The sequence below is a fragment of the Scleropages formosus genome, chromosome 13, assembly GCF_900964775.1.
Source record: "Scleropages formosus chromosome 13, fSclFor1.1, whole genome shotgun sequence".
Lineage (NCBI taxonomy): Eukaryota > Metazoa > Chordata > Actinopteri > Osteoglossiformes > Osteoglossidae > Scleropages > Scleropages formosus.
In genome coordinates, this window is record NC_041818.1 from 17,164,751 (window position 1) to 17,186,714 (window position 21,964).

General features: G+C 41.1%; 1 protein-coding gene across 5 annotated transcripts; it reads right to left on the reverse strand.

Annotated features, from left to right (window-relative positions):
- Window positions 1-604: 604 nt before the first annotated feature.
- cpeb4a (cytoplasmic polyadenylation element binding protein 4a) lies at window positions 605-17,131 on the reverse strand. 5 transcript variants are annotated; one of them, XM_029257540.1, is made up of 12 exons: window positions 17,051-17,131; window positions 16,394-16,769; window positions 14,770-15,950; window positions 9,513-9,603; window positions 6,561-6,611; window positions 6,306-6,329; window positions 5,399-5,569; window positions 5,156-5,245; window positions 4,848-4,966; window positions 4,432-4,546; window positions 3,534-3,715; window positions 605-1,804 (listed from the first exon to the last, which is right to left on the reverse strand). In XM_029257540.1, exons 3-12 carry the CDS (start codon window positions 15,892-15,894, stop codon window positions 1,577-1,579), a joined length of 2,196 nt encoding a protein of 731 aa, XP_029113373.1. In that variant the 5' UTR covers window positions 15,895-15,950; window positions 16,394-16,769; window positions 17,051-17,131; the 3' UTR covers window positions 605-1,576. The 5 variants fall into 5 exon arrangements, with proteins under 5 accessions (XP_029113373.1, XP_018611983.1, XP_029113375.1 ...); XM_018756467.2 differs by having other exon boundaries at window positions 9,513-9,606; XM_029257542.1 differs by lacking the exon at window positions 6,306-6,329.
- Window positions 17,132-21,964: the final 4,833 nt, after the last annotated feature.

A 21,964-nucleotide genomic window follows, 5' to 3' on the forward strand; every position in this document is an offset into this window, starting at 1 on the left:
TATTTAGTTATATTTTAGCACTAAATCCCTGACAAGTAATATGTAAGCATATGTAGATATTACTGTAATCACCAATGTTAGCTCAATTATTCCCCCTTCCCAAAAAACCTGCTCATTAGAATGCCAATAGGTTCTCCAAGATTTTGACCTTTGGAACGTCGGGAACAATGAGACCCCTCAATCTGTAAATGAAGCCATCTCACCAGTGTCTCTTAGGATTACGACTGCTATAGATCACTTTGAAGTCAATCTTTGGTTTGCCCGTCTCACCCTAGTAAGAGAGCCAGCCAAGAACTAAGTAGAAAAATAAAAGACTTGGGAAATGGGGGAATGCTCTGTCCTTCAATGTTGTACAACCATCTTTGGTTGGAGTTCTCTAAAGTGTCCAGGTATTACCTCTTTATTGCAGTCTGAGTGAGGAACTTGCAAAGCGGCCACGAGAATCTAAGGGCACTGGCCTGAGCACGCAAAGGTCAGAAAGACTCATAACGTGCCACACGCTGTTATTGAAAAAGCAGGTAACAGCTAAGTTTGCACTCATGACAGAGGAGCAGTCAGATTATCGCATTTTATTCCAACATACAAGCACATTGTCGACGTCCTATTTTTTTTTTTTTAGTGTTGTTCATGGTGTGTTGAACACTTGAAGGCCCAGAAGATTCCTGGCGCTCAGAGGAGTGCTGCCATTATTTTGGAAGGGGACTACAGACAGACGCCAGTGGCCAGTGTGTTTCGGACAACATATACCGCATATCTGAATCCAGACAAAATTCAAAACATACCTTGAAATAAAACACTTCAAATGTACCTTTTGCCATTTCCCTTTGATTGTGACCTTCAGGTAAAGGGAGGGAGCTTTTGTGTGTGTGTGTGTGTGTGTGTGTGTGTGTGTGTGTGTGTGTGTGAGATAAGGTGAGGGGCAGCTTGTTTTATACATTTCACTGATTACATTAGCAGCAAAGCTTGAGGTATTAGGTTCTGCGTGTCAAAAATAGGGGCTGTAATGCTAACAGCTCTAATGGGATCAAATTTGAACAATGGTTTTCAGGAGGATGACCTAGCATGCTGGAATGGGCCACCTGTCTGTACCTTCTGCAATATCTGTATGCCAGTTGTTACCAAGCTTTAGTTCACAACTAGGATAGTTGCACCAAATCTGAATCCTCAAGTAGAGAAATAAGTGCACCCTTCTTTTAGCAGGACACCCTTTAAATCTAGGACAAGATGCATTCCGATTAATCATGAATTAAAAGATCAAGAATTAATGCTAGAATTTCAGTCAACTGGAGTTGGGGGAAATTGCAGTCACATTAGAAGACACGACAAGTCAATTTCTACTGGATGCAGTCAAGAATGCATCGATGTACAAACCAAAATGGAATTAAAGACAGGGAATGGGATTGCTCCTGAATATTTTTTGCCTCCCTAAAGAATTCCAGTTTTAAAATAAGTATTTTGTGATTAAATTAAAAACTAAACTATTCAAAGACTAAAAAGGAACCAGCAACAGAAAAGTGCATTTATATGACATTTTGCAACTACGCAGCCCGCCCCTTCCCCATCTCCATGCCTTCTCTCAATTCCACCGGAAAGAGATGTGCCGGGGCCGGTCGCCGCCCTCCTTTACCAGTGGCTTGTGGAACTCCCGGCCGGCACGCGAGTGGATGGCCGCCCAGCAGTATTCACAGTAATACTGGAGACAGGTGACATTGGCACAGAAGAAGGGGGCAAATTTGCCCCCGCACCGCGTCCCCTGACACTCATCACACAGCTGGTCATCCAAGACATATGGCTTCACTTCCACCTGTGTAGTAAAAAGAGAAGGAAGGAGTGACTGGTCAGACTGGAATTTCCAACTGGTCAGTAGAAGAGACTAATCTAGGCTGACTCTTGACTACTGTGTTGGATTTTTAATGGTATATTTTTGAGGGTGCAATCTCAGTACAAACACTCAAAGGAACATGTCAAAACTAGCTGCTACAAGACTGACATAACTAGGAGAAATAGCATAATATCCAAGCTTGGATCGAACAAAGCTACAGGTGACAGAGCAAGACAACAACTAAATTAATATATATTTTTTTTTTTTAATTCCTATGAGTTAGTTTCTTTCAGAAACCAAAAATATTACCCATGCCCAAATAAGTACCTTCCACAATAAATATATTTATAATAAATTTATAGTAAATATAAATGAAAAAATTTAATCTATATTATGACAAAATATCATCATAAATAATATTGTTGTACCCAGCTTAAAGGTACTAATCAGTTTAATCTATGAGGGTTGGAATCTTTCAAGTGAAAAGAAATGGGATAGACCAAGGCAGAAGTGAGTCCGAAAGAAGTGAATAGAGGCTTCTTTTATGTTTATAGTTATTCATTTAGCAAATGGTTTTGCCCAAAGCAAATTATAACATGGGGCAAATAAAATTGCACTTGAAAATAAGCAAAGAGCTTTAGATAGACACACAACTGCCAAAGCACAGCATAACTTATGGAAAAACTCCCAACAATTTAAAGACTGTAAGGAAGAAAATTTTTGGAGGACAATTAAAAGTGTGCAGTACTAAACAGGTAGTCATCTACTTGGGGAAACAAAACCTTTGTTTGCCTCAGTAACACCATGGTAACTGGATGTAAAATGCTGCTTACAAGGACCATCTGTCTGTGTGTTGCCAAGGATCAGTGTACAGAATCCATTTTGATCTAGTACTGAACTTATGGTGAAACGTCACCATATCCGTTTCTCTTCCTTCTCGGGAAATTGTGTATTTTTTTTTTTTTTTTTTTTTTTTAAATAGCAATGTTATTTTTCAAACTCAACTGACAATGTATACAGAGATACTGTCTGCTTGATGGAACACTTAGCCTATGAAATAATTAACAGAAATATAGCCCCGGCTTCTAATAATTTTACTTCCTTCTCACTTATTTCAGTCATTTTAGAAAATAAAATGCTCTCTAAATACAAGATTCGTGGCACAATTTCTAGCAAAGATTAAACTTCAATTTTAATAAAAATTGAAACTTTACAAAAACTTACAGAACACTGAAATTTTTCTACCTGGCAGATCATTTCAGGTTTCCTTTTAACATAGACTGCCAGTACCTATACATAAACTTCATTTCATTAGAGAGTTTGAGAATTTACTGCTTCCTCATCTTACACCAATGGGATTTTAAATCCAAGAAAAGTACCAAACTAATTCAATAATTTACATTAACAGTAATACCATACACAGTATATTAAGTTAGTATCACAATCATACTTTTTACTTCTTACAAAATGTTGCATGAAAAAAATTGTCACCTCAGGTGTTCTGTATGAATAAACTCAGCTGGGAAATGGAATCACACATGGCAGAATAAGCGCAGACAGATCCTGGTTTCACAGCAACACTGAGAAACCAAACTGAGGGGTTTAAAAAAAAAAATGTGCCCAACACATTATCAGTGCATTATTTGTGTATCTGTACATGAAAGAAAAAGTGAAAGTGCAAACGCTGGAAGGCAGGTCCCTGTTCACTCACCCGTTTATCGATCTCTCCATGCTGCAGTTGTACAAAGCGAGCGCTGATAGCAGCAATGTAACTCTGCTGATTAGAGAAGGCAACCCGCCCTGCGCCCTTTGGGTACTTCAGCTCTGGGTCCGTGTCAATACCTGCATAGCACACTCCTCCATACAGCCTGTCCATGATCATCGCCAGCTCCACTGGGGAGAGGACAAATACATAGACAGACACAGAGACACACAAAATCAAAACTAGTACCAAAAGGCAGTTCTGTGAAATGACACATTGGAACAGCAGGTAGTATAGTGGTTAAAGACTTGGACACATAACCAGAAGGGTTGCTAATATGAGCCCATGAAGAAACCCTGCTGCTGTACCTTTGAGAGAGTTAAATTGCCCCAGTAAAACATGTCTGTACAAATTTATGAAAATCAAGCTGTTTTTGATAAATAATAACAAAAGCAATTAAATAAATGTCTCATTACAAAAAACTGACAGGACACCATTCACACCCGGATCCAATTAATAGTTTCTCAATAACATCATTTCCCATCAAGAGGAGACAACCAATTAAGTAGCAGCTTGGTTATGGGAAAACTACAAGATGCAAACATCCCTGAACTAAAACCACAAGATGTAGGCCTGTAAGGGTTTTAACAGAATGACCCAGTGTTGAACAGAGCATATGGCACAATACTTTGGCCTGACATAATCGGAAGACCAGACAGTCCAGTGCTAGAGAGTGTAGATGGCTGTCTCTGTGAAACCCAACACTAATTTGTACAGCAGTCTTATGTACAACCCCATTATGATAGTAGTGGAGGCAGCCCCTCCTGTCCAAACCTCACCTCCCGTATGAGCAGAAACAAAAAGACTGCAGTTTCCTCACAGCTGCCAACAGAAGCTACCATTTTACCTGCACGCAGAGGACGTGGAACTCCCCCCACGAAAATAGTCTTCCTTGGGTCAAGAGGCTGAGAGCCATCCATTACAAAGTCACTGTCATTGAGATTCCAAGGTCGGATCTGGACCTGTGGACATACAAAAGAACATGAACAACTCAGGAGATCAGAATATCATGCGATCATTCGACAGATGTTATCTGATTACTTAGTAAATATTTTACTAGAATAGGGAACCTCTTAGGATGGGGTAGGGGCATACTCAAAGTTATCGTCAGTACTGTTACCCACTACCCTACTCATTGCCTCACTGATGATGATCTAGTGGTGAGAGTTTCAATGGAAGACAAGGAGAATTCAACAGTTTTTGCTCTGTTTAACGTGAATGCACGATAGCCGAAGCATCTTACTTAATGCTGGAGACACATACTGGTTTGTCTTTGATGGTGGGGCTAGAGACACACAGGTAGAGCTTGCCATCCTCTTCCATGCAAGCGTCAATTAGAGCCTGCACTGAGCTTTCGTCTTGGAAGAGGAGGAATGCATAACCTGGGAAACAAAAGAAAAAATCCTATTAAGCCACAGGTAGCAGCTGTCACTGTCTTCCACTTTAATTTACACATTCCTGCAATTTACCATACTACTACAGATACTAGTTGCCTTTTTACTATGTTGTTTTGCTTTATTAACAAGTTTGTGTTCAAAAGACAAGTTGAGCACGACATCAAAAGAACTCACCTTTTGGGGGGAAGTAAGACTTGCTCTCTGCTTTGTGAGGCCAGTCGACAAAAAGATGACCAAAACGGCGGAAACTCGCAGTTATCTCATCTACAACAAAATGTCACGTACATATTCCTGACTGAGGTCAGAGAGAACATGACTTGGGCAGTCATACCAATTTCCATATTTCTGCAAGGATTTAACTGCAAACATCTATCATATTTAAAAACATAAATCATTAAAAGTTGACTGTGGTCATACCTTCATCTATGTCAGGAGGAAGACCCCCTACGAAGACCTTGCGGGAATAACGCTCAATGCGCTCCCCGTTCTGATGGGGGAAACAGTGAGGTGAACCCAGCCCAGTTAGGCTTTGCTCGGGCCGCTCATCATCAGCAAAGCCGTCCTCCATCGGGAACAGGGAAGAGTGACCTGGAGGTGCGGAGCAGACCATCTGATTAGTCACAACATGTTCCTAATCCTAATTACTCAGTCCATAACTCACTCCATAAGTTACCAAATCTCACAATTACTTTTCTCAGTAATGTTTATGTAATCCTTTTTGCATCATTAGTTTATTTCTTTGAAAGGCACACACAAAGGGGAGGAGGTTTCAAAGTTCCAGGTGACAAGGTGTACCACTGACATGAGAGTAGCATTCTTTCAGTCACCGAGATACTCTGGGGTAAACCACAAGTACTATAACACATTCACCTATTACACGGCTGAGAATTTCATATTGTTATGCTGCTACTCCCTATTGTCCTTTTAGGACAAACATGAAATGAATTGTACAATAAAAGATGTTTATAGGTGTTTACAAGACAGACTTAGTTTGCAGTCTTCTCTGTAATTTCATTACGCCTCAGCCCGAATAGCTTGGCATAGCTTTGTGAATGTCTGTAATAACTGGCCAAGAATTCCAGGCAAACTGAAAATTCACTGACGCAAACACATAGACCAATGCATATACACATACAGACTTGTGCAAACACATCAGACACACCTACAAACTCAACAGTGGCGCTTCTGCACTGAGACATACATAACTTAGCTACAATGAAAAAACATGAATTAACAATGGACAAATTCATATATGTCCCACAAATAGTGACAATGTGTCTATGAAACTGTCTAACCCTATCCCTGAAAATGTGGTAACTTTTACCTCGTCGTCTCCCAAAGTTCCTTGCTGCATGTAAAATAAAACAGATGATCCATGAGTAGTGACAGGACTGTTGTACAGCAGAGGCGACTTTGTTAACCAAATTCTCACCTCTGCTTTAACATCCCCCCCGAAAGAAAACACTGTACACAAAAGAAAAAAGAACACAGCTGGCTGAACAACCCAGCATGTGCAGGTTCCGTTCATAAGTCAGTATATGGTCAACCAGCACAGCCAAGTAAAAGCACATTTATTTACCATTTATGGGCAAAGGACTGTCTCCTCCGGGGTGAGAGAATCCCAAGCGACCTGTAGGGAAGAAACACCAACACTGAGTTTCTGGAGAATGTTTACAAAGATGTGTAAAATTAGTCTTCAAAAACTCAAGAAAAAATGTTTTCCCTTAAAGTGGACATCCTTTAAATCTGCATTGAGATGTGGCTTGGGAAAACAAACTCACCTCACAGATAAAGTATCCCTGACTGAGACGGGTTTGGTACAAAACAATAAAAACAGGAAGTATTCCAGCAGTGAACACAATGAGGCTGCTATGAAGAGAAGCTTGGGTCTCAAAAGCCCCTCTACCCCCTCCTCCTAAAGACTGGCTGCCAGTGGCCCCCAATCCATCACAGTCACACTTTATTAGGAGCACCACGTTTTAACCAAGGGCTTACAACACTGTGTTCAGGTCAAACAAGGCTGCAGAGTGCAGAGAAGCGGTAAAGGAACAGAACGTGTATGCACATGGTCCAAGGAATACCGGACTCAGAAAGAAAAAAGGTAGGTGTGCTTAGTTGTGCTTTAAATCAAGAGAATCACCTACTGCCTAATGAGGTTTGAAGTGGGAAAGAGGATTTTAGGTAATGCAAACACTGCCAAAAACACAACGAAGAAATTACTTTTGCAGTCTCCACTTTTCTCCTAATGCCTCACTGTCTAGTGTTGCACCCAAGAGTAATGCATATATGTATGAGAAAAGAACAGTGTTATAAATAAAACTACTCCGAGTGCTGAAAATCTACACGTAAGGAATTGGGATACACATTTCAGCCAATTAAATCAAACGGTATACATATACAATGAGATTTTATAATATGGAGAAGTATGGTCAACAGAATCAGCACTGGTGAAAAGGATCAAATAAAACTTTTTTTTTTTTTTTTTTTTTTTTTTAAAAAGAAAAAAAACTTCACATATTACTTTTGAAATTCAGAAATGTTGAGTGGGGAAAAACTCCTGGGAAAGAGGCCATGAGACAAGATGAGGTGTAGAAAGGATAACTTAGAAGACAGAGGACCAGAAAGGTTTATACAGCAGAGGCCCTGAAGTGAACATGTGCAGAGACAGGCCCTTGTGAGGTTGAACGTAGCAGCAAAGCAACATGAGAGGAACATAAGAGAGCGAGGACAGGGCCAAGCAGCAGAGATGTATATTAGCTAAACACCATGCCAAGTATAAAAAAGGGAAGACTAGGAAAAAAGTTACAGCTATCTGTTTTGAGACATAGTGCCTTTAACAGGAATGAAATGAATATTTGACCAACTAGTACATCTGGGTACTTCTTGAAGAGTAATTCAGGGTAAATATCTTGATCAAGGGAACTAGAGCAGTGGTAGGAATAGGATTCACACCTGAAACTTTGAGCTTAAACATACTTGCAACTGATTAACTGCTTTGCTCCCTGTCACACAATGGCACAAGGCTCATGTTCATGAAGCCTCGTGGTTCTGCCAGGACCTGGGTGGGGCAACCACTGGTATTGCTGATCGAGAACAACTTGTCCCCTCTCTCCCAGGAGTGCTCCCACAGTGCCACAGCAGTAATCAGACTGAGTGCTGCAGGATGTCAAACCATTGTACAAGCAGCTCAGGCCTGGCCAGGCAGGATGTGTACCCTACTACGGCTCTAATGGATTGTTTTTGGCAGCTCCTCGGAAAAGCCACAAGACCTGATCTCAAAAAAAAAAAAATTTTCCAAAAAGCCCACAAGAACTACTATTAAAGAAACCTGGGGCTTAGAAGTAGGGCAGGAGCATCTGAAACTAATTACCTGTAATTCATTTTATTATTGTACTCATTTCTTGCTGACAAGATTTATTACCTTCATAAACCACAAAATTTTTGCCACCTTTTCCTTTTCAAATGTCAAAATGAAGGCTCAAGTTTGCAAGTGTAAGTGTACTGAAACAGTGAAATTATACAGATTAAACCTATAAGAGATGCTGCATGCATTTAGTCTAAGTCAGATAAAACAGTTTCAACTAATAAGACTTCAAAAAACAAAATGAGAGAAAACTGAAGTGTATTATTCACAGAGGAAAAAGACCAAAATATTCATGCAGCTGTACATCATTCATTCACTTAAGGCTAGGATAATTAATATGCTATGCTTAATCTGCATCTGGAATGAGTAGCTCAAAATGAGCAGCACGGCACACTAAGCAACAGAGTACTGAATGCCTTACGAATTGTTTCTTAACTCATGAATAATAGTAATTCTCTGTTATGCTATGCGATGAATTCAATTTACTTTCAGCAGCCTGATAGTCCTGGTGCGATGCCTTCTTCGGTGGCTGGTTTTGTCATTAATGGTACTCATTTAGGCAGAACTAGCCACATAGCATAAAATGCTAAACAAATATGGTGTGATGCAAACCAATGGAACGCACACAGCAACCTGCACAGAATGCAGAGTGCAGCACAACCCTTAGTTGGAATGACTGGCCATGGAAATATGAAAACCAAAGTATCTGAAGGATAAATATTTTTAGCATTTCTAATGTATTATGTACAGACAAAAATTTTCAAAACAATGCAGTTATTTACAGTGAGAATTTGGTTTACGCCTGAGCTTTCACATCCTCATACATACTTGTACACATACCTAAGGACACATTTAATAAGCTCATTCAACAATATTAGCGTAAATTAAGCTTTTAACATTCCAGCTCATGAATGGCTTCAGATTCACATGAATATTTTCAGCAGACTGTCAATGATTTCAAGAATTTATCGATTTTCCCCATACTGCTGTATCATAAACATAAGAAATTCAGCAAAAATTATTAGTACTCAAAGATCAATTGTAACATCTACCATTATTTTAAATGTAGCCTCTGACTTTAAAAATGGCTTAATTTGCACATCTAAACAAAGTAACAGCTTTAGGGAGAGAGAGAGAGAGAGAGAGAGGACTGGGTGAAAACATTACCTTTCAGAGAATCTTGTTCTGCTCTCATGATGTCTATCAGGGAGTTCTCTAAAGAGTGCATGTTGAAGCCATCGAAGGACCTGGTGCGCTCCTGCTGATGAAAGAGAATTGGTTTGTAGAATTCTGCATCTATGGGGTAATCTAAGAAGGGCAAAACAAAGAGAGCCCTCAAAAATGGTACATAATGTATTACCAGAGACGTATGATTACCTGTGCAACCAAAATGCCACTAAAACTCTACAGGCAGCTACTCAAGTAACATGTGCCTGCAAAAACAATGGTATTAGACAAACTGCTTTCATAATTCTGTGTCTATTTAAAGACTGTTACAGAACGCATTTTTCCCTCAGTTGTACACTACTCTACAGAAAAGCATCTGCCAAATAAAAAAATATAAAATGACCCCAGGACATGTACAACTTAGCATTCGGAAAGAGGGCTGATACCCAAGGGATTAAACCAATCATTTTGTTTGGAATCTACTCATATACAGTAAAAACGTGCAAAATTACTAATACAAGAGCTTTTACAGAATTCAATTCAATTCAAATGCACAGCAGTTGAGGCAGACGCCCAAATAACACAAGGGCATGCAAAACCTGATGACCGCAGACTTTTGCAAGATCTTTGAACAATTATTAACTATTTCACTTTGGGCCAGGAAAAACAAGTCCTATAATTTCCATGCCATAACATTCTGACACCTAATGGAAGACTAAATTATCCTGATGGGATAAATCTGGACCTCAGATAACACAGTAAAACCAAAATGACAACTAATCTGGTTGACCCTATTGGGGTCACTATGTTGGTTACGTTGGAGTTGACCTCAGCTGTAAGGAGGGAACGATAATAGGTGCACTTTAGTGAGGTTCTCACCTCTAAAGGTCTTTCCTAACCATTTTTAAACTTTTTATACTAGGTTTAATGACCTAAACAGTAAAGCCATATGAGCCGGAAGGCAAGTCTTTTGTATGTCACACAATACTTGAGTAACCTGCATTTCATTGTTTTTCCTCATACTTCCAAGGTAAGATGCTATTCATTATTGTCCATGTTTAATGGACCCATGTTTAACCTGACCAAGAGATGCAAAACCACACAGACATGAGTGGGGTTCTATTTAACATGTCCCTTAAGTGAAATACAGGGAAACTAAAGCCTCAGACATAGTGGAACTACTGTACTACTTGTCAGAGTTCCAGTTGCTTAGACAAATGTTTGGACTAGCACCAGTGGTAGCACCAATTTCACGCCTGCCAGCCTCTCCTTCATTTCAGCAGCAAACAGAAAGCTCTGACAACAGACAGACCCCTGCTGACTCCCTCAAAGCCGAACAGGCACAAGGGACATTTCTAAACTATATTTCAAAACATACAACATACAATAGAGTTCTGCTCATAACTGGCTTGACAAATGACCTTTTTCATAAAAAGCAAAAAGGTCAGCTGACTGTTTAACATTGCTATGCCTGTCTGAACAGAAATTTTACAAAAGGTACCTGCAATCAATCACTACTTTCATAAGTTAAAGTTTCCCAACTTCTTGTCAGATTCTGAGATGCACTTGGGTGCTGACCTCACAATAGTCAGTGCAAAGAAAAAGAAATTAGACCAGTTTTAGTGAAGGAAATTGTCAACTAGAACCTCAAGACTGTTGAAGAAAAAAGCATGGTGCTAACTGTGGTCATGGTGATTCATTTTACCCATTGAAATAGGTTATTACAACCATGTTACAACATACAAAGAACAGAAAAGGCCAGAGGAAGACCATTGGTTTTGTTAACTATTTTGCTGTGCAAAGGAATAAAGTATGTTATAAAATATGCACTGACAGCCATATTAAAGGAATAAAAAATAACATGGGGGGTGCATAACACTGACCAAAAAAAAAAGCATTTCAAAGCCTTCCACATAAAATCACTTTAAATTCCATTAATCCACCCTTTCCACAGTTAGGGGCAGGGGACGGCAAGTCTTTTCACACAAGACCAAGACTGACTACAGTGATGAAGTAATTAACTTCTTGAATCAGCACTTCATCAAACCCTTCAGTAAAATATCTGTGGCAGCACTGCCACCCATTCCCTTTGTTATACAAGATGTACCTCTTTTTAAAAACACACAGAATATTTCAACAACTAAGAATTGTAGGTCTTTTATTATCAATTATTTATTCAAAGTATCACACAAAGTTTGAAAGTACTATCAGATGAACCAGTTCTTAATTTATTACTTGCACCTAGTTTCACAGCTGTAGAAATATTTGTATACACACTTCACATGCAAAAACAGCAAAAAGTTAAAAGAAAAAATTTTACAAGATCAAATAAGTTCTAAATTCTGTTGCTAGGATAATAAATACCCACAACACCCACAAGCGAAGAACATTTGCATGCTGGCAACAGCAATTTTTAAGATCAAATTTTAATACAAGAGTGCAAGTAATTACATAGTTCCATGGGGTGATTTAATTAATTCTAACATCAGTTTCCCAGTTAAAATTAAATATGCACTGCCTCCTGTACATACGAACATAACAGCATTAAGTCCATAAAAGGTCAAATCTGACACCTACACCCAAACCAAAATATGACTTTTGTATGTATATTTCATATCCATGACTAGGAAAGATTTATAATAGATATGAACGTACAGTGTATGTCACGAATATGAGATGAAGAAAAACACTGTTTTGACGTTCAAGATGAACGCTAGTGTCCTAACACTCATATTGCATGACTCTGAAGATGAATAACGCTTTATTCATGTTTATATCACCTTTTGAACCAGAGTTAATCTTTAAAAAAAGAAAAAAAAGAAAAAAAAAAAAAAGACATTTGATACTTCAAAACTGTAGTGCGCCAACTTAGAGGGCAATTTTAATATGATCACATGTATCTTTATCTACTGAAGTGACATTTATGTTCATGTAGGTAGAATAATCACATAGCTAACATTTTTGATGTTTAGCTGAGCAGGCTATTTGGTAGGCTGAAAGATTAGCAGGGTAGTTGCGTTCCTGTTCTACAATGCAGGATCACTTCTCACATGAGAAAACAGACTACTCTGTCATCCAGAAGAATATGGGAATTTCCCAATCAGACTGGAAATAAATGCCACATACATTTCAATTAAAATGTGAGTTATGTCCTCCACGGAATCAAAAGACATGACAGTATTGTCAAACAAACAACCACAGGCTCCAAAACTTTCACCGAACAGAGCGTGGTCCAGTGCTGTATTTCCCTTGGATAGCCACTTTTGCAGATTTGCTCGACACACAAAACACAAGAAACCCACTAAAATGCACAGGGAAAAAAAAAATACATCTGTAAAATAATTTTCACACAAAGTCTAAGAATAGTTGACTGATTAACAAGTAGATAATTTGTTTTCCCTCTTTTAAAGTCAAAAGGCAACGTGAAAACACTTTGGTCACAGTGCCAGTTTCATGCCCATTACTGTCACTTCCATCCTTATTTTCGCTCCATGCCACTGGTTAATTGTAGACACTGTACTCCACCAGAGACTGTGTACTACAACGTAGGCCGTAATGGAGGAGCAATGTGTCCATGGCAGAGGGCCAAAAAACGTTGACAATCTGTTTTACAAAATAGTTATGATAAATAAAGGCATAAACCCAAATTTTGTTAGTGTCAAATAACTTCAACTGGGAAAATGACAAAAAAAATGTATACGTGCAGTTTCTTTGGAGTTTTGCTGCTGAAACTGATCTTACTTTTTGACTCTTCCTTAACTGGCCATTAAGAAACACTTTTAAACTTGCAGAGGGTAGCTTCTCTGCACCAGGCTTTGACTGGGCTGAAAGGGAAGAAAAACAACTTAAGACAATCCTTTGCCTGTTCTCCAAATGAAACTGAAAACAGGGTGAGTGGAACAGTGGATGTTGATATACATCCTTGTGACAACCAAGAGTGTTGTCAGTTGTTCAAACTCATTACATTTTATTCAAAATAGGAAGAGAACTTCAGAATCAGGACATCTAAGTAAATAGACACGGCTCGTAAGCGTAAATATTAACTCTGAGACGTACTAGACGAAGCAAAACAAACCAGAGTTTTAGTCACCTAAAATTAATTTACTCTTTGGTGGGCTAGGAAAAGGAATGAAAGCAGACATTTCTGTGTTATTTATATGGCCTGAGAGGGTAACCAATATTTCCTCAAAGACCCTGTTTATGAAGCAATTTCTGATATCTTTTTACACCAGTCTAAGTCAAGACAAGCGCTAACCCAACCCATCAACAAAATAAAACATTTTCTCAATATTTACCAAGTCACTGAGAGCAGCATGAAAGGTATATAAAAAAAAAATATGTTTTTTTTTTTTTAAAGGAACAAAGATATTACTTCATAATAGATCTAGTTGTACTAGTTTTTCTCAGGCATTATTTTCCACTACTGCCTGTAGGGCAAGCCTACAATTAGAGAACTGGGTGCCAAATCCCACTGTCATTCCTCTGTCTAACGTGGCGTAATACCAATTATGCGAGAGCAGGGATAACTCCCGAAAGCTGGCGCTACTAAAAAGGAAAAACAGTTTTCCTGCTCTTTAAAATTAGGACCAGGCAGGGCGGTGGTGGATGATACACAGTGGATCAGAAGAGAAGAATGGGATTCTGGGACAGGGCTTCTCATGGTCATCAGGCCAGTTCTCAGAGGAGTGTTAATAAATTCCTCCCCTATCTAACTCACTCTGTGCTGCCTCTCCAATCCCTAATCAATAGAGGAAACGCATCATCATGACCTCTCAATTGCTCATTTTGCTGTTGCTGACAAAATGGAATGCAAAATATGTTAAGAATTAAAGTGTCATATTTGCTGAAAGTTAAATCACAGGACCATAGAATCCATTTTTCCACTGATGATTTTCCACCATGATCATCTACATATCATCAATGAGCAAAAAGAAAATTCTTATTTGTTCTATCAGTATCAGTTCTCTAGACAAAGAAGCTAATCTGCTTTTGACATACTTGCCCTTGTCTTTTTATATCAGCTAAAAAGAGTTTACAGAACTGGAGTGGCAGGGTCACATTACTCATCCAGGCCCCTGGCATTCAGTGCACACTGCTTTGATCTATTACTGCAATCCATCTATCAAATGAGGCCACAAGAAGGACTTGTGATAATCAGATCAGGCCTGACCAAGCAGTTACAAGGTTGGCCAATGTTTTATTTTTTTGTTTAAACAACTCATCTGTTGCTCTTTTGTTTTTAATAGCTTCACCTCACCTGAAATGGAAAGATGTTGTCGCTTCGACTCAAGTTGTCCTCCATCCAGGGTTTAGGATTGAAGGCAGGGCTGTTTCGGGAATACTTCTGTGATGACAAGTGATTGTTAGCAAATGACTTCTTCAGGGGAGAGATGGAGTTGAGGGGTGCCATTCCGGCATTTAGGCCCCTACGATAGTCCCGGCTCTGGGACCCTCCTCCCCAGCCACCATAGCCTCCACCAGGGCTCCAGGAGGTGGATGAAGGTGATGGCGATGGACTTTGGTAGCTCCCCCATGGAGAAGGGGGCTTGTTCAAATTATTGGACAAATGTGGTAACTGGTTGAAAGCAGCATTCCTGTGGGGGAAAGGGGGAGGGTGGGGGCTTGCAGGAGATCTTCTGTGCTGTTGGTGCTGGTTGTGAGGGTGCTGAAAGTGAGGGTGTGGAGGGGGATGCTGAGAAATGGGTCCAATCTGTGGGGAAAAACTGCCTCCAAAGCCTGGACTGACATGATGGGAGAAATTCTGGAACAGCAGAGGACCATTGCTGGCAGAGGCAGCGGGGTTAAAGAAGCTGACATCTTCATTTATTATTGTGGAAGGATTGGGCGGGATGGCAGCTGACCAGTTGTTAAAACCAGTCAGAGAGGAGGCGGACGAGGTGCTGGACTGGGCAGCAGTGCCCAGGCTTGATGTCTCCTGATAATCAAACCCTGTGAGCACTGGGGACTCCATACGAAGCTTCTCCTTCCCATTACTGCTCTCCCCAGTGCCATTCTCCCCCTTGCTCTCCTCAGGTCTTGCGCTCTCCAACTCAGATATGATACTGGTCTCCTGGTGGCCTGGGGAAAGCTGCTGTTTTTCTTGTGGTTCTTGTATTTCCTGTGGCTGCTGCTGGCCTTTAGATTTTTCTGGACCCAGAATCTCATCTTGTATGTTGCTGTGGGTAGCTGTAGTGGGGAAAAGCCAAGCCGACCCAGCACTACTGCCATTGGCAGCTGCACTGTTGCTTATAAAGGCAGCGGGGCCTGAAGACGCATTCTGATGATGATGTGCAGGCTGCAGATGCGGGTGAATTCGTACAGGGAAAGCCGATTTGTTACTAGTGTTGTTCTGTACTAGGACTCCAAACCCGTAATCCCCCATTTATGTTCTCCAGTATATTCTCCCTCTCAAAAGTGTATTACTCTGGTCTCTATTACCTAGGAGAAGGGTGACAAACATCAAAAGGTGATAAGGTCAATTTAATAAAAGTATGTTATTATATCTGAAATTGTGTCCAATTCCATTATCTGGAGGCTTAGCGGGCTTGTTACTTAAGATTAGTGCACTGATGTCCTTAAGTTAATGGACCCAAATTAAACTGAAAACAGGTCTCATTTGCACAGACACCCAAAAGGCACCAGATCTCCACCCTGCCCAACAGCAACACACTGCGAGCTCTCCACATCTTCTCCACCAACAACACCAACCGCTGAGCTACACATTCAATTGACATTCACTATGGGAACGGGCTGGTTAGCAATGTCTCAGCCTGCTCCACCTCCAGCTACGCACTTACCATGGGAAATATGAAGCATTCACATCAAGAAGAGGAGAAAGGCAGGGCAGTGCGTGCACGGGAATGTTCTCGACACTGGCTTACCTCTCCCGACTCGCGTGCCCTTCTCGGTCCGCCTTATCCAGACTTCACCATCGTCACCGGGGGAAAAGCTGATGGCGTCGTCGTCTCTTCGCTCGGGCTTCGGGCCACTTCCTAAGTTCTGTCCCTCTTCGTCCTTCGCCCTCTTTTCCGTTGCGTATCTCAACAGGATCAGCTAACTACAGACATGTCGTCGCGGGCTCGGCAAGCCGTGGGGATTTTCTCTCGAGAGCAAGGACTCCTCTCTCTCTCCCACCCAGCTGGTTTGCCCTTTCCCCCAGGACGACGACGACGACGACGACGACGACTCCGGCAGCTATGAAACGAAAGCTCTTGGCCGGCGAAGCGTTGTCCCTTAGTTACGGCTCTCGCCTCTGCCCTAGAAAATAAAATATATAGTTATCTGGTCGTGCTCCTTGACAGCGGTACCGTAGGTGAACTGCTTCAACCAGCTAGCTAGTTAGCCAATTTTGTAACGTTAGCCGGCGGTTCGTTCCTCGCATTGAAACAAAAAAATGAAACTGTATTTTTCTCATCTATGTATTGGACGGTTTCATCGAGTTGCTGGACCTGACTCCTTTCGATAGACGATGAGTCTGATATGTTTTTTATTTATTTCTTTTTTAATTTTTTTTTTTTTTTTTTTTTTTTTTTTTTTACCCTTTGCGTTCCTCTGCCGTCGTCCTTCTCTCCTCAGAACCCACCGAGGCTAAATGACAGCCAAGTAAGCCGCGAGACACTTCCGGCTATGGCCCCACCCCCATAGCGGTATCCCCACCCAAAAGGCTCGCGATTCCGCCCACACCCAGTGCGTAAGGTATTTCTAATTGGACTTTCTGTCAATAAACCCCGCCCACCTTGGGCTCGATAAACCTATAGCGCGACTGTGTCTCCGCCCTTTAAGGTCATTTAAAGTGCCGGCAGAGACGATCTTCCGCTCCAGTTCTCCGCCCGGTGAGGTCTTGGTCTTACGGAAAATATGCGGGGTTGGCGATAAGCATTCCGTTCACAGCAGCGCTCGCCTTCACGCAGCTTCGGCAGGAAAGCTCCACCTAAAAAGGCTCTTGACTTGCTCTTCCTGGAAAGGGCAAATACCGCTGAAGCCTGGTTGGCTTCAGAGACGGTTCTTGAGTGCCGTTTTAGTTTAGCACTGTACTTAACAGTGTAATAGGCTGTTGGTCAACATTCGATTTTATTATTATTGTGGTTAGTAGGCAAGTAGACTTAATGTACAACCTTTGTTTTAAACCGACAAGTTAAAGAACGTGCTTTTGTTTTAATAAACCCTGCCTGAAATACCGCAAAATGTTTAGTACTGAGAATGTAAATTACTGCTCAGCTGCACAGTCAGCGCATGTGTTTAACTGAGACCTCATTTCCTTGGAAAAATACCCAACTCCTACACAGTTGTACGGACAGCTGATGAGCTTGTCTTTTATTACTGCGCTGTGTGGGGGGGAAAAAAAAAAACCTTGTGAAAAATGTGGAAAAAAAACAGCAGCTTTCCCAGTGATTCAATTCTAATGTCGGCCCTAGTATATATCACTATTAATAAGGAAAATTGTTAAAATACAAATTAATTAAACAGAATTTTTAGCAAGGATCAGACAAAGAAACAATGTGTCTTGAAGATGTTGCCACACGGCATCGTGAAGGGCATCGTGATCACTGAAGCAAGATCCCGGACAAATATGCAAAAATTTCCCCATCCCTGTGCGGCTGTAAAAATGCGGTCTTTAGGGTGTGCGGGATGAAGGTGAGAGGAGACTGCAGCACATTGCAGAGGGTGAAGGGCTTCTGTTGATGACATGTGCCATGCATGTGGGTATTCTTTCCTTTCTCGGCATTTTCGTGAAGAGGGATCAATCTCATTACTATAAGGCCTGTACGCTGATGGGTCGGACAGCATGGGTGGGTCTCGTGTCACACAGCTCTGGCCACAAGCCAGGAATCTCATTAAAGTAAGCTGCTGCTATTTTCAGCGTGTAATCGAGCTTTACAGCTTGATTATTTTCAGTAGCGCCAGGTCATCGCAATCACATTTTTACAGGGCATTTCCTTTCTGCAACACCGAGTCAAAAAAATGTGGCTTTAGTCAGATAAACCTCCAGTTCTGAGGAGCGTTTCTCTGTTATTATAGGGGTTGTGAATAAAAGTTCCTTCTTAAAATTTCATGATGTGTCACCGGTTTCACTGCGTTCGCAGAATACGATTCAGTTGCAGCCAGTGTCTGCTGTCAGGGTGCAAAGTGTGATTAAGGGACAGAACAATGCAACGTGTACTTCTAGAGATTATCTAACAAAAAGATTGGGCCATAACCAATCAATCACTAATATCCTTCAATAATAACTAATATTACTTACTGTGAGACACAACATAATGTGAATTTTTTAATACAACATTCTTTTTCTGTTGTTCTGATATCCTCCTTCATTACAACCCCACCTGTTTTCCCAGTGCTGATGAAATTAACCATATGCATGCTTGTCTTCCACAAATGTTACGATTGTTAAAAAAATGAATGAAAAAATCACTGGACTGAAACACAGATGCTTCAGCAGAGTAATCTCTGAGCCCTGAAAGTCTTAATGGTTGTCCTTCGGTGAGTAAAACAATCTTCATATACAATGTTAGGGAACAGGTAAGGTACTAAATTGGAAGAATTCCAACTGCAGACTTTCGTGTTATGTAGCACTGTTGTTAAATATCACTAACCTTTGAACTGATTATAAATACTTCAGTGTGAGGCTATCAGCATTTATTCATTCAGCCATAGATCAGAGGGGTGTCAGTGTAGTAGGAGTTGGGAGGAACAGAGCTGAATCCTGGTCCCTCATGTCATCTTTTGACTTGAAAGATGTTTTGCGTGGACTACAACAGTGAGTCTAAGCTCTCTGAACTGAAAATAAGGCAGTGGCATGGCAAAGATTGCTTACTACTCCAGCTGTAGGATAGTTGAACCTGCCTGCATCCCCCAGAATGAATTATCTTGCTCTAAATCTTGTTAAATATGGCAAACGTACTCTCTACACTTGCTATGGGTCTTGGGCTCTTCACATTGAAGAAGTGTCAAATCCATGCTTTTGGGATGAAATCTATATACAGTAAAACCATGTGATAAAGTATTTCATAGCTGACATCTTTTGCTCTTTGTTCTTACCTCTTGTTTGCCAGTTTTCCCTCTCAACAGGCCTACGGTACAGCAGATAGTCGTTCATGCTGTCAGCATTAGGCTCTAGCTGTAAAACCATTTTATAGACATATTTATGCACGTTCTAACATGGTAGCAGAAGATGTCAGTGTCTTGGTACATTCATTAAAGGCGAAGGAAACCTGCACGACTGGATCATCAGTGGGAGAGTGTCCTTCAATTCCATCGTCTGGAATTTCACACGCATATTTCCGAATAAGAGACTGCAGCCGGGATTATATGTTTTCACTTTACATTATGCACCAAGATGTTTGTCCGTCTGCTCTTCCACAGAGGTGGCTGCAAATCAGGATTTGTGATCCTGTTTGGTATCACAACAGTGTATGAATAAAACATTTAATCCATTCAGAAGGTCATTACGGCTTCCTAAACCACGATTATAATTCAGTTTTTACCTAGAGAAACCCAACCAGGCTGTTAGTGCACCATGAGAACAGTGAGCACGTGCGCATGTCTGAAGCAGAGCAAAAGGAACCTGTCGTGATGTGGGACTCTCTTCCCTCCTCTGCGAGGGAGTTTGAGGCCTCAGCTGGCCCTGGAAGAGAGCTTGGCACACATTCTGTCTCTTTGCTTGAGAACGGAGACATTATTTATTCATTTATAGTCACACTACATGACTTCTGCCTCCACGACATGCTGTATGTACAGCACTGGGTGTACCACATTACGGTAGTACTGCTTTTTACGGTTACGGAATATAACATTTTATTTATTTAAAGGGGAAAATAATTACTTTTTTTCTAATTTTGCAGTGTTTTTCTTTCCACCCTGTCTTCATTTTGTTTGCCAGGACACGTTCTGTCTAGGGTGTGACAAGATGTGAGCAAAGCTGAAACAGCACACAGTCGCATTACACACAATGTAACCCCCTTCGCAGCACTTTGTTTGTACAGGCAAAGAGGTACTGTAAGTAGAAAGGTTTGGGGACAAAGGGTGGGAAGTTTTTCAGATGTTTACCAACTGGGCTTATTTTGTTTTTTGTATGTTTTTCTGGTTACAGTAGTAACCATTAAATAATGTTAACTTTTTACTCACGCCCTTAACCTTTGCCTTTAGCACATCTGTAGCAAAGTAACATAACTCATTTATGACTGAAATTAAATCTTAATCATGTTATTATTGTTATTACTATTCCTACTTTTAGGTGTAACAAGTAATATGTAATTTCTCACAGTTTTGAATATATTCGACCTACCCAACACTGTTTGTGTATGTATACACAAGCTCATGTGTGTCCAGACAGTAACCTCATAATGTACAAAACTGACAATATAATCAAACAACACAAAAAAAGCTCAGTTACGGGAAAACCTCGATATTGCATGGGCAGTTCCTTTAATGCATAGAATCACTTTCGCTGCACACCCTGCCCTTTTATTTCTAATGCAATCTACTGCCTTTCAAGAATTATCCATTTCATTGCACCCCAAATGGTCACACAGGCTGAGATCTGTTCCACAGACTCCCAGTAAAACATGATTTATTTACCCTGAAGAACACCTGGGCTCTCTAAGCTTGACCTCACAGGCTGATTTCACCGTTCATACCGGACACACAAAAGCACCTGCTTATTTGGGAGCGGGGGGGGGGGGGGGGGCGTGCACATCTGCCTTCTTAGTATTTTGTTCTGTGGTCCCACAGATAGCAAGCAAATGCTTTAGTGCATTGTTCTTTCCCTATTTGTTTTGTTGCTCCCCAGGGACAAAATGCTAATTAACCAAGCGAGGTCTATGCAGAAGTGCTTCTTATTGTTTCAGGGGAGGTGGGGATGGCAGAGATGCAGCTTTTGAACATCAGAGAAGCATTAGTGATTTCATTAGTCCTCCAGTCCTCGAGTATAAATGACACTCAGCAGCAGCTGTGTCTGCCGCATCAATCAAACAGGGGAGGGACCACCGTGTTTGCGTGTTCCTTGCCCAGCTGTGGAATCCATCCTGGACACTCTATCAGTCCAATTATGGACAGTGACTCGTGAGAGCAGGACAAGACGGGCGCTTGGCAGAGACGTGGGTGCAGCATCAGACTGCCGCATCGCACGGCAATTGTGTCAGTATTGATGTTCCGAACAGATCAAGCTCTCACAGCACGAAAAGGGTTTAAGAACCACAGGCTGCGGTGTTAAGGCGCTGAATAAGTCCCTGGCAAAGTCTTGCTGCTGACCCTCCATCTTGCTGCTGACATGCCAGGCTGCCTTCATCCGTAATTTCAGTTCCTCCGAGGAACATTATACATGGGCATGACAGGTTCAGCCTCTCATGATCTGAAAGATGAAACTGCTGCCCGCGGCCGCTCGGCTCGAGCAGTGCATCTACTTGGATTTGTGCTGCCCTCTCCGGTCGCTCCATTCACTCCCTGGTCTCCAG